Source organism: Corylus avellana, chromosome ca9 (genome assembly GCF_901000735.1).
Source record: "Corylus avellana chromosome ca9, CavTom2PMs-1.0".
Classification (NCBI taxonomy): domain Eukaryota; kingdom Viridiplantae; phylum Streptophyta; class Magnoliopsida; order Fagales; family Betulaceae; genus Corylus; species Corylus avellana.
This window is the reverse complement of record NC_081549.1, coordinates 17,771,264-17,784,118: the sequence shown is the minus strand read 5'-3', so window position 1 is coordinate 17,784,118 and position 12,855 is coordinate 17,771,264. Positions and strand designations below refer to the sequence as shown.

General features: G+C 34.4%; 2 protein-coding genes across 3 annotated transcripts; one reads left to right on the top strand and one right to left on the bottom strand.

Annotated features, from left to right (window-relative positions):
• LOC132161874 (uncharacterized) lies at positions 1–3,245 on the bottom strand. The gene is made up of 2 exons (XM_059572085.1): positions 3,012–3,245; positions 1–420 (listed from the first exon to the last, which is right to left on the bottom strand). The coding sequence occupies exons 1-2, from the start codon at positions 3,160–3,162 to the stop codon at positions 152–154; spliced, it is 420 nt and encodes a 139-aa protein (XP_059428068.1). The 5' UTR covers positions 3,163–3,245; the 3' UTR covers positions 1–151.
• A 4,522-nt stretch (positions 3,246–7,767) lies between these two features.
• Positions 7,768–12,354, top strand: LOC132161654 (protein REVEILLE 8). 2 transcript variants are annotated; one of them, XM_059571817.1, is made up of 9 exons: positions 7,768–8,012; positions 8,625–8,682; positions 8,780–8,903; positions 9,056–9,154; positions 9,263–9,388; positions 9,491–9,600; positions 10,157–10,216; positions 11,696–11,795; positions 11,876–12,354. In XM_059571817.1, the coding sequence occupies exons 1-8, from the start codon at positions 7,861–7,863 to the stop codon at positions 11,789–11,791; spliced, it is 825 nt and encodes a 274-aa protein (XP_059427800.1). In that variant the 5' UTR covers positions 7,768–7,860; the 3' UTR covers positions 11,792–11,795; positions 11,876–12,354. The 2 variants fall into 2 exon arrangements, with proteins under 2 accessions (XP_059427800.1, XP_059427799.1); XM_059571816.1 differs by having other exon boundaries at positions 7,769–8,012; positions 8,996–9,154.
• Positions 12,355–12,855: the final 501 nt, after the last annotated feature.

Genomic DNA, 12,855 nt, shown 5'->3' with positions numbered 1-12,855 from the left:
TCGAGAATAAAAAGAGTAAGTGATTGCATTTACAGAAAATATACATCTCCAATATTCCTACAACTACTTGCTTATATATATATATAGTTGTACAATAAACACATGCATGATTTCTGGGAGGGAAAGACAATGCAAGTAAAATTGATGATGATCACTTGACTGGTGCAAGAATGGTGTAGACCAAAAGAAATGTGACAATCACAATGGCCCCTGCCAGAGTAAACCTTGGACTAGTCCATAACATGAGGTTTGACCTCTCTGCTCTCTTGATGGGATCAACTTCCTCAGACAGCGGGTAATCTGAACGCCTAGGATTCCAGCTGACGTACTTGTCGGGAGAAAACTGTGAGAAGAGGGTCTTTTTCCCTTTCTTTCTGAAGTTTGACCACGCCTTGTCCCAGTCAGTGGAGGATTTATCACCTGAGATAATGAATCTTGGTAAGGGTACGTTCTTATATATATATATATATGTGTGTGTGTGTGTGTGGGTCTTAGGCAGAGGTTGAAAATTTTCTCTGAAAATGTTTTCCATGTTTTTCATTGTTTGGTGCAAACAAAAGATTGTAGTTAATGAAAATGATTTTCGAAGTCAACAGAAAATTAGATATTTATGGTGTAAAATGGATTACACCTCTTTACATCCCTCATATTAACACTAATGTGCTCGTATTTTCTCATAAAACATTCCTTAGAACTAGTTCTTTCTTAGAAAACATTCATTCCTATATATATATATACACGCAAACACAAATGCATATATATATATATATATATATATCTATTAGTCAATCTTGTGTCACTCTTATGTTCCTACAAAAATGAAGTGGCTTTTAAAATCATCATTTGATCAAAATTCAATAATGATCGATCACAAGCTTAATGATGATTTTAAGAGTCACATCATTTTTTGAGGAACACAAGAGTGACTTATAGCATTAATCGTATATATGCTTATATATACTTGTGTGTGTGTATATATCTAATAGATATGTTTAATTAAATTAGCAATCCACCAAATTTCTATCCATAATTATTTATGCATAAACACAAATGGTAAACTACACTTTCTTCCCACAAACTATTTACAACGTGTCACTTATTTCTATAAACTTTAACTAAGTGCAATGCTTACCTTATTTCGAAGTTTTAGTGTCAGTTTGCTCCTTTGTCCCAATCGCCATTAAATTAAAGGAAAAAACATGCGAAATGACTAAATTCCTCTTTACTAGCATCCTTATTTGACATATTGTTAGCTATAAAATTATTCTATCTTTGATTTTGAAAATGGACATAAAGGGTATTTGAGAATAGGTAATGAGGGCTTTTTTTTCCCCCAACATTTGAAACTCTTCTTTCACATAAAGGCAGTTTAGTTATTTCACATACTTTTCCGTCCAATTTATCAGTTGATTTGGATGAAGGAAGCAAACTGACACTGAAATTTCAAAATAGGATCCGAGTTGCATTAAGTTAAATTGAAGGGGATAAATAACAAACAGGTGGTAGGTTACAAGGCAAAAGTGTAATTTACCCCATATATAAAAAAAAAAAAAAAAAAAGGGTTAAATGTCCTTTTTGATCCCTAGGTTTTAATGACTTTATTTTTTCTCATGTAGGTTTCATTTTGTATCGTAGGCGATACCTCTCTTATGGGTAATACGGAGATAGTACTTTTGTTCATGAAACTAACGAAATTTTACGTCAAACCAATCAAAACATGCCGCATGTCATATGTCTACACAAAAAATTAAAATGAAGAAAAATAGAAAATATTAAAAAACAAAACTTAAAAAAAGAAAAAAAAAGAAAAGAAAGAAAGAATGAGAGCCACCCCCAAATAACAAAAAGGTGTAGCTAAAACCACCCCCAAGGGCATTGTGGGTGGCCGAGCTACCATTGTTTGGCCTAGGGTAATTTCGGCCACCCCCTACGGCCGGTTTGATGGTGGAACCACCCACATGGCCTTCGAGGTGGTTCGACCACCCCTTAAAGGCCAAAAAAAAAAAAAAAACATTAGGGGTTTGGTCCCTTGGGAGTGATTCACCATCCCCAAGGGCCGAGCCACCCCTTCTTCATTTTTTGTTTTGTTTTTTTAATTGTTTTATAATATTTTCTTTTCTTTTTTTTTCATTTTAAAATTTTTTGTTAAGGCATATGACACGTGGCAGATTTTGATTGGTTTGACGTGGGGATTCTATTAGTCTCATAGATGAAAGATGGACGAAGGTACTATCTCAGTATTTACCCATAAGAAAAGTACCATCTATGTTACAAAATGAAACATAGATGAAAAAAATAAAGTTGTTAAAACTCAAAAACTAAAAATGCATTTAACCCAAATATATATATATCAACTTTTACTTTTTTCTTCCTTAAAAAAAATCAATTTTTCCAATTACTAAATTAATTTTTTAGTTTTTTTAATATTTTATTATGAAGAAAAATATTGATTATATGAGATGATATTAAAAATATCAATGCATTTCAGTGTGAGGCAAATGTTTTGATATTTTCGAAGTGTTAGTCAAACATCAGAAAATCAGTAATTTGATGCACACAACCCCTGCTAGATTGCAGCAATTGGATATTATCATCCCTATGTGTAACAAAAAAAAAAAAAAAAAAAACCCTTTGCACAATCAACTTAAGCAATATTTTACACGACTCATAAATTTGAGACCGAATTTAACATGAAACTAACGAGTTAGAGTTTAACCTATTTAATTAAATAGGTCTTAGGCATTTGGACTAACTATTAGGACTTTGGGACCATGCATGGCTCAAATAAATAACTTCAGAATAATTCTAGATATCGTCCTTTAAAAAATGAAATGACGTCTTTTAAAATCATAATTTAATTAAAATTCAGTAGTAATTTTTAAAAGTCTCATTAAAAAAAAAAAAAAAAAAAAATTCTACCATTACTCATATTTTCAATTTGTGTACTAGATTTAAAAGAAATACAAAAAATAAATAAATAAATAAAAATAGAGCAGCAAAAGATGGCATACCTTTATTGTTGTTGTTATCGTTTTCTTGAGGTTGTTGGAAATTCCTTCTGGAGCAGAGCAATCTGAGAGGCAAGTAAAGAGCAGAAAAAGAATGCTTTCTGGCGACGACGCTGCGGGATGTTATGCTTCCGACGCGAGCTTGAATATCCATTGGAATCCCAGCAAGATTCTGATGCAGATCAAAAAAGCTCGAGTTGGATGATAAGTCTTTGGAAGCTGGATACAACACACGACACGTGTCTCTCTTATCTTAGTGGGTGTGTTTCTCTTCTATGTATATGTTTTCACGGGACAGGGACCCATGTGGTCTGCAGACCACCTGATTTGTTGACTTTGTCTCGAACAAGGAACATGTTTGGTGCACATTCTGATATTCTTTGGTTTCACTTCCCTCATTTTGATTAAAATTTAGTAGTGATTATTGATGCAGTTATTCTCACAACCTAATTGGCTGCATTAGAGCTATGTTATGGGTTAAGTCTAATCTTAATTATTGTTTATATAAATGTTTTTGAGTACCTTCCCTTTCTAAGCCGATTTTCATAATAAGCTTTATTCAAAATTTGTATTATTTTATATTAAAGACAAACACCACGTCGTAAGTTCGAGTCATGGAGGGAGTGATCTATGGGCTAGATTAAAATATTGATAAGTGAGTGAAGCTGCCAAAAGAGAAATGAATGTTATCAATGTGAATGTCAATTACAAAAACATAATAGTATATTACAATCTTTGTGTCTTATAAGTCTTTTATATCTAAAATCTTTGCTCTTCCCCGGTTATCTTATCCAACCAAACCCCAGGCGGCCAACAACATGATGCCAAAGCCCCCCATCACCAACAAAAAAAACAAGCACTCGGCTACTCATGGCTAAAATTGCATTTTACTTCTTGTTTTGAGTTCCTCTAATTGCGGTTTCATCCATAAATCCGAATTTCATGATTAGTGGCACCTCGCTGGCTTTTCAAACACCTAATAAAGTGTATATTCCTTATTTTTTTATACTATTTTTTTAATCAACTTGATCATTTCATTGGATAATAGTATGGATCAAATTTCCAAAAGAAAATTAAAATTTGATAAGAGTAATAATAAACCAAAGACCCACTTAAGAATAATCAAGAAGACCCGAGAAGTAGTCGAATATAGGCCCTTCTCTCTCTCTCTAGTCTATTAGACCCATGGCTTGCTGACGACTTATTTTCCTCTTTTATTGCATAGTCAATAATGAAAATTTTTGTTTCAATGGGTAGTTCAATCAGCTGAAAATCATGCCTTATGAAGTGAAGGTTACTAATTCAAATCACCCCATCCTCTTTTGTGTGCACATGTCCAAAAAAAATAATAATAATAAAAAAAATTCTTTTTATTATGTTATAAAAAATTATTGTTATTTGAGACACGTAAGTCTAGCAATTCTTCTCTTTTAAATTGTTTGAATATTTGTAAAAGATAAATGCTATGAGTCAATAAGTTGTTCATATTTGACTCATATTTTTTTACAAATTTAATAGATAGACAATTAGATTTATGGGGTCAACCATTAACTTATGTAGGATTCACATAAGATGAGATAGAAAAAATATTGAGCTTTAACATTTTTCTTTGTAAAATTCCGCTAATAACAAAAATCTCAATGTAAGAGCATTTCCAACAGATCAGCTAAATGGCTCATAATAATTATATTTTGAGATTTTGAGATTTTTTTTGTCTTCAATAGAATAGCTTTAGAGTAGTTAAATGGGACATTTTGTATTAAAAAACCAGTAGCTAAAAAGGAAATGCTCTAAAGAGATGAGGCCAAAAATAAATGGAGGCAAGAGAACACGTTTGGTCTTCTGCTCTTTCACGACTCTTCTTATTCAAAACCAAACCCTTCAATCCACGCCGTGAAACACGATCGCGTGTACTTTTCTTTTCCATTCCATTCCATTCCCATTAACCATTGCGGCTACGCTACAGTCGGCAGGCTGGCCCAATAAACGAGTCGCGACATTTCTCCTTTTTCACGAGTGGATAATTCACGTGCCACGTGTCAGTCGGTCCCTGAGAGTGGGCGCGGTTGGGCCTAACAGCATCCCTTGTGCACCACACGGTATGGACTGTTCATGTTGGGCCGTCGGATCTTGTGATCATCTTTTTGGACTTTTGATCATCTTGTGGTCATCTGGAAACATCGGAGATTGAATGCAGAGCAACTTTACCCAATTCCAAGCGACAGTCACGACTCACGATAGAAGGAGAAAGCGCTACTCGGAAACTGGTGGACTGGAGAGACGCACACGTAGCATCGCAGATCTCAGAAGGGGCCTACATCCTCGTAAAAGTTCAGCGATTATTCGCCTAACTGCAAAACATCGGCGGCGCTGTCGTGGAACGGGAAAGAGTCCCAGTCCCTCACTTGGAACACTGTGATCTACCTTTTAACTGGCTTCTCTTTTTTCCGACAACCCAAATTAACAAAAAAATTTGCACAATAAAATTCTCTTCTCACATAAATTATATGGATTAATTTTTTAGATATAAACATTATCCTAACATAAATTAATAAATCTAACTAATTCGACTTGATTACTCGTTAAAATAAAGATACACTAAAACAAATTATTAGCTAATTATAGAAACCAGAATTAATGTTATTAATTAAAATGTTGTCTCTAAAACTATTAAACTTTAACCCAATATATATATATATATATATATATATATTGAGAGAAATTCATTCTAATTTCATTCATGAATTAATCAAGAGAATAAAAACTCTTATAATCACATAGCATACAGCTCTGAAATTCATAGCCGAAGCTAAATGATTACACGTTATAGAAGTCAAAACATACAAATCTTACATTGAATTTATATGACGTCTACATCCGCTAACCCATGCCCAATCTTCAACTTATAGATTAGATATGCCCGGTGCAGACTCTATCCGAGACATAGGTAGCCATTCTCCTGCATGAGCAAAAGCTTCATGCCAAAACTAGTCATTCTCGACCCGAATTGCCAGAAAATTATTCACGTCCTAAGCCCAAACACCAAGACAACAAAACAAACAAGAAAATACAAGGAAAAAGACAAAAACCCACAAAACAGCTGCAACCATCGAAGCAAGGAGCGGAGGAAGGCTACTGGAGAATTTTGGCCGGAGAGTGAGGAAGTCGCACAGGAGCGTGGATGCCAGAGAGCGACGCGAAAAAACGGAGATGGAGAGGTGCGGTGAAAATTGGCAACACGGTGGAGATGGCAAGGCAGGCCCCCAACAAAAAATGGTACACGAGAAAAACCAGGAGGGGGGAGGACCCCAAACTGAGGACTTGTGCGGCTCTCTCTAGAGAGAGTTAACGTTTAGTCCAATGCCTCTTTTAATTTCGTATTGAGTTTGTTCAAATCCTTTAACCTAATATTTAAAGTAAGATAAATGTCATTATTTTAAGTAAATACTACTTAAAATTTGGCATTAATTTCTTCTCAAATTGAAAGAGTATATTTTCTATTTGCTAATATAAGTATTGTTACTAAAGAGTTGTTCTATTGAACCAAACAAAATAGACACTCAAGATTAATATTTAATTTGATATTTATAGTTAACCATTTAAATTCACTCTTTTTTTTTTAATTTTTTTTTTATTATCTTAATCAAAATGCTAAGTTCACACAATACAGTATTTTATATAAATAGGTCAGTATTTATTGCTATCCCAAGCATATATTTTGAAATGTGAAAAAGTTGTCATATTACTTACATAAATTATTGCTCTCGTGATATGATGTGTTTTTTAATTGACTGGGTAAATCACTTTAGCATTTGCCATCTAAAGATTTCTATAAGTTTATATATATATACACTTACATAAATTATTGTTCTTGTGAGATTATGTTTTTTTTTTTTTTAGTATAGTAGGTAAATCACTTTAGCAAGTCTATAGATTTCTATAAGTAATACAATGCATTCTTATTTTATTTTACTTTAACTACCTTCTTTTCAAAAATATCACACATATAATATCACTCTCTAAATTCTCTCTCTACTCTATTAAAACAATATTTTTAATAGTTTTATGTTCATTTTTATTTTAACTGATATCTCTCTCACTTTTGTCCTCGTTCTGATATCACTCCACTCGCCATTGTCCCTCTTTGAAGCTTAACCATGCCTAAATTAACCTCATACTTTTAAGGAGTGTTGATACCTTAAACAGCCATAAAAAGTCAAGAAACCCATCCCGTTGTGCTCGTTGCCACAACACCTATGCCGCTATGCTCATGTTGCGGAAAGAGAGAGCCGAGAGAGTGAATAAATAAATTGTGAAAAATTATTTGGCTTTACTACATTTGCTAGTTACATTTAACTAGTAAATGTAGCAACTCCTTATAGTTAGAATTGATATTTAAATTATATATATTTTAATATTATCTTTTACTCTTGCCTACAAAAATTCTAACTAGTGGATAATGGATTTAACTCATTTGACTAATGAAAGAAGTTTACTAGTACTCTTTACTCGCTTTGTCTGTTCAAATGTAAAGATTGAGTGAAACGACAGCGTGTGAAGCTTGGTTTATAAAATGTATTTTGAACAAAATGGTAGCTACTTTATAGCACAAAAAACTCGGTTGACTAAATACTATAATGTATAAAATATTCACACCATGCCTATTCCCAAACACGCCATTCCGTACACCAGACGATTAAATCGGCGTAGCCGATGTTTTTAAAAATAGTGGCCAAATGAATTGAGCGGCCTGGAATAACCAAATTACCCACCGCACATACCCGCCACAGCCAAGAATTCTCTCACTCTCTCTCTCTCGCTCTCTCTCTCTGTGATTCTATGCGTTTTGAAAATGAATTCGCAGTCTTCGAACCCTCAATCCATGGCGACGTCGACGCCTACTGATAGCTCGGGCAAGAAGGTGAGGAAGGCCTACACCATCACCAAGTCCAGAGAGAGCTGGACCGAGGAAGAGCACGACAAGTTCCTCGAAGCGCTTCAGCTGTGAGTTCTCTTCACTTCACTCCATCTTCTTTCTTGCTTTTGAAAGCAAAATTTTGGTTTAAATCATGCTGCTGAAACCGAAATTTAACTACGTTCCGGAAATATAACCCAACCGCATCTCAATTTACTTTGATTCTTAGGTTGACCTGGAAATCTGGCTTAATTGTGGTTTAATTTGATATGAGCTTTGGTTGTTGATCTGAATTTCTGAATTTCACGCGTAGTCGTTACTCTTTCGGTACTGTTTTTTTGTTTGTTCGTTTGGTTAACAGATTTTGTAATCATTTTGAATTTCGACTTTGTTACTCTGTATTGTTGCTTATTCTTTTGGCGAATTTTGGTTACCACTGAAAAATTCTGTTGTGGCTTTGAGGCGGTTGGGTCCGATACAGTACTATTTGAAGGAGTTGGGCTGAATTAGCAGTCTGTTTGGTGTTTCAAAGTTTCATTGAGCGACCTCTGCACAAGGCCTTTATGGTGTATTTTTTTTTTGTTAATTTAGTTTATTCTTGTTCGAACAAAACTTGTGGATGTTCCTTGTTCGATGATTGACTAAAACATGGGATAGACTTTGAAATCAGTTGTTTTTTTTTTTTTTTGGGTGTGATTTAGGTTTGACCGTGACTGGAAAAAGATTGAAGATTTTGTGGGTTCAAAGACAGTGATTCAGGTTTGAGCACATTAAATTACCCTTATGAGTTGATTTTCTTATTAATTTCTTCCCTTTCAGGAGGCAAAGTCTGTTGCTGAGTAATAGTTTTTTGCAGATCCGGAGTCATGCCCAAAAATACTTCTTGAAGGTACAAAAGAATGGGACAACAGCACATGTGCCTCCTCCTCGCCCTAAGCGAAAGGCCGCTCATCCTTACCCGCAAAAGGCATCCAAAAATGGTGTGGCCAGTCTTTAGGATAACGACTTTTGTTCCTCTAAATATTTAATATTGAATTTTTACATTCTCACATGCAATTTCTTGAATGGGCAGTTTTGGTGCCACTACAAGCATCCATGGCTTATCCTTCTTTGGTAAATAACCTTGCTCCAGGATATTCTCCATGGGATGACAATTCCACACTGATAAATGCTTCATCAAGCAAAATTGTGCCATCACAAGATGATTTAACTAGTCTTCAGGGAACTGAAGGCATGCATACTCCTTTTCATGTTATTTTCTTTGTGATAATAGTGGTAGAGTAGTTTTATTCATGGAACTTTCCAGCACTTCTTATGGCATACAACGTTACTGATTCAGCTGATATTGGATCAAAGGGGGTGGCAAGGATTAGTAACAGCAGTGTTAGTGGCATTAGAAGCTCAAGTAGAACGCTTCCAGGCTCTGATATTCCAAACCAAGGGGAAAAAGCTACTATGCTTCATGGTAATCTTCTGGACCATATTTAATCAATTCCTTGCATCACTTGCCTTGAACTTAAAAAGAAACAATTATTAAAGGTGGGCTATCTTTGCATATGTTTTGCAGGTATACCAGATTTTGCTGAAGTGTATAGCTTCATTGGGAGTGTTTTTGATCCAGACACCGATGGCCATGTGCAGAAGCTCAAGGAAATGGATCCCATAAATTTTGAAACTGTGAGTTGAATGAAAACTACTTTAGTTTCAATAACTTACATTGTGAACAGCTAGTGAAGATGCTTTGTTTCATTATCAGCGGATCACTAAGATGCTTCTATTCAATCTGAATTTGGTAGAGATAACCATTCTCCTTTTCTTTTCTTTCTTTTTGTGGAAGCGGTGCACTTTACCAGTTTAGCCAAAGCCCTAGTGAAGAGCTAACTTATTTGTTACCATAACGAAAAGCTAATTCAAAGGACCATTGGTGGCTTGTGGCGAATAGTTATTTAGCCCAAAGTCTACACCAAACAGAATGGTGCCTTAAATTTTTCAGAAGCATTATGGATATATGTGTTTTTCTCCTGCAGAAGCAGAATAGACAAGACGTGCTGGGGCCATGTATAGGAATTTTCCGTTTTATAAGATTCATGCATTGGCACAAAAATGAACATGTTAATATATAGTATTCCCCCTCTGCCACATTCCAAAAAGAAGAGAAAAAGAAGCTCAAACTTTGTGTTTCCTTATTTTATACGAGTTATTGTATTTATGATATAGTTGGTGGCTCGTGCAGGTTTTATTGTTGATGAGAAACCTCACGGTTAACTTGTCTAGCCCAGATTTTGAGCCAATTGTAAGTAATTTTATTTTATTTTATTGTTGCTATGATAATAACATTGTGGTGCATATCTCTGTCATTCTAGTTGTGCATATACATCTACTAGCTCTCAAGCTTACGTTTCATAAGCCCCATTTACCTTCAAAATTTAGTTTATCTGCAGAATTTGGTATTTTTGATATTCTGATAAACTGCTGTAAAAAGAGTTCATATTTCTATTCTGCGATGTTTGCCTGTATTGCTTTGTTTTGGCTCATTGGTGCTAGTTGAATCCACCAAATTGCAATCTCTATGTAATGATAGGTGGTAGTTGAATCCAATATTATATTTCTATGTTCTGTTGAATCTCGGGTTTTGCAGCAGACCCTTTTTTTTTCTTTTTTTCTGTAAAAAGAAAAAAAAAATTCTTTTCATACTTTGGTTTTTATTTTATATTGGAGAAAAAGCAATGCTGCTTTAGATAACAGCTTTTACAAGCAAATGACACAATACCTATATGGTAGAAAATTTTGTCGATAATGGAAAATATCAGTATCATTATTCTATTAGATGAGTGGGTTTGCGCATATGGATTGTTCATATGTTCTTTTCTAGAACTGTATTCTAATTATTGAGAGAAATGGAGGAGTATCGTAACAGAGTAGATATACTCCTAAATATGTGAAGGCCAACATTTAAATTTAATAATTTTTCCCACTGGACTTCTCATATCTGCATAATATGCTTGCAGAAATAAGCTCCCATTGATTTCCTCCTAAGTACAAGCCTGATCAGATGGGCCTTTCACTAATAAAAATGGTTTTCTTTATTATTATTTTTTTTTGAGGGGGGGGAGACAGGATCTGAGTCCTGATCTACAAGTATATAATAAATGAACTGTTTCAAGAGTTCTACTCCAAATGATTTTAATACAGAAGATAAAACTCAATGCGAGTCAAATATGGAACATGAAATCTATAGAAGAAAAAAAAAGAATAAGACACTCATTTCATGGATCCTTTGAGAAAGAAAATTAGAAGATTATAATTTCATGAGAATATGCTCCAGAGACATCACGTGTTAGAAGATTTATTAAATGATTAACACCACATTTTTCTATTGGTTTAAGCTTTTTAGGATAAAGTGGTGATTTAACATGGTCTTACACAAGCCATGTTGGTCTTACACAAGCAATATGTGATAGAAAATCTATCATTTTTAGATGGTTGTTTGTTGACAATTGAATGAGAAATGTCAAGTAGACATAGACTTCCACTGGATCAAGCCCTATGTCGATCTCTGCGCATTCTCCATCAATATACAGAATGCTGACATAGTTGGTTTCAGTTTCTTCAAGATTTTCTGATTTTAGCTGCAGAAGAACCAATAGAGATGGTTATTGGATTCTCAGCAAGTAGATTTTTATCTAGTTGCTCTTTCTTATACATGGACAATGGTGAAATTCTTGAACAATTGTTCAGTGAGGTTGACCAGTTGATTTAATTGGCTTTTCAGAAGAAGGTCATGTCATCATACGACACCAATAGCAAAACCGCAGGAGTAGCTGCTGGATTTGTTGCCAAGAAGCAGACCAGTGATCTATCCTGTTGAACTGGTTAGTACTTACAATTTAAAGATAGAATGTGCTTTTTCTTCACACTTCATACTTACCCTGCAACATCTCTCCCTTTGCAGTAAGTTGGTGATATTTAGATGGAATTTCTCTTGTTTCTTAGCTGGCCTCATCGACCATAAGTGCACAATGGTTCTTGTGCAACGTGCTTTGAAGCCTGCAAGTTCAAGAACGTAACTATATAGCTCTAGCCAGGTGGACTTTCAACTAACCTTCAATGGAAAAGATTGATGCTATTATGTTGATTTGGAGTTCAACTAAACCAGTGTGTATATCTTGCGAGTAGTCTCATCTCATATATATGTAAGAAAATGCCATTTCCTATATGTAGGCTCGTCTCTGGAGCAGTGCAATTACAAGAATCTATAAATATTTATTGTTGTTATGTTTCAGCCTTAGGGTTTTTGCGTGCTAAAATTTTGCTTTTTTTTTTATTTCATTTGATTGTCATATCACTATTGCAGAAGTGCTTGTTAGCTAACACTTGTGTTTATCATTAATTAAGTACAAACACTTGGAAGTATAGTGTTATTTTTAGTTTGAGCTATGACGAGGCTTTGTTGACTTGTGTTGTAAAATCCATAATGGGAAAGACACTTGGATGGATGGATGAGTTTATATTTTTAGCTTTTACCCAGCACACTCATCGGTTATGTATGTAATTTTAGTCCATTAATTAAGGGTACTACAATCATCTCCCATTTGGCATTTTTCTTAATTTTTTACTTTATTATGTCCGATTAAATACGGGCATTATGGTAATTTCATGCCTCAAAATTGGGTATTTTGCAGAAAAATCTCAATTTTTATATTCAAATTTCAAAGCAACCAGGTGTGGGTATTATTGTCTTTTCACCAACAAAGAGTAGGGTCAATTTCAGAAACGTCTAAATCTAACTTTAGGGCAAACTTGTAACAAACAGATGGTTTGGAAGAGCGAGTTGTAGCGAGTCAGTTTAAAGGGTTTGTGTAAGTGTAAATATAAGTGTAAATATGACGATAATTGGAAGGGGAAACATTTAATTTACCCAAAAAAATGTAA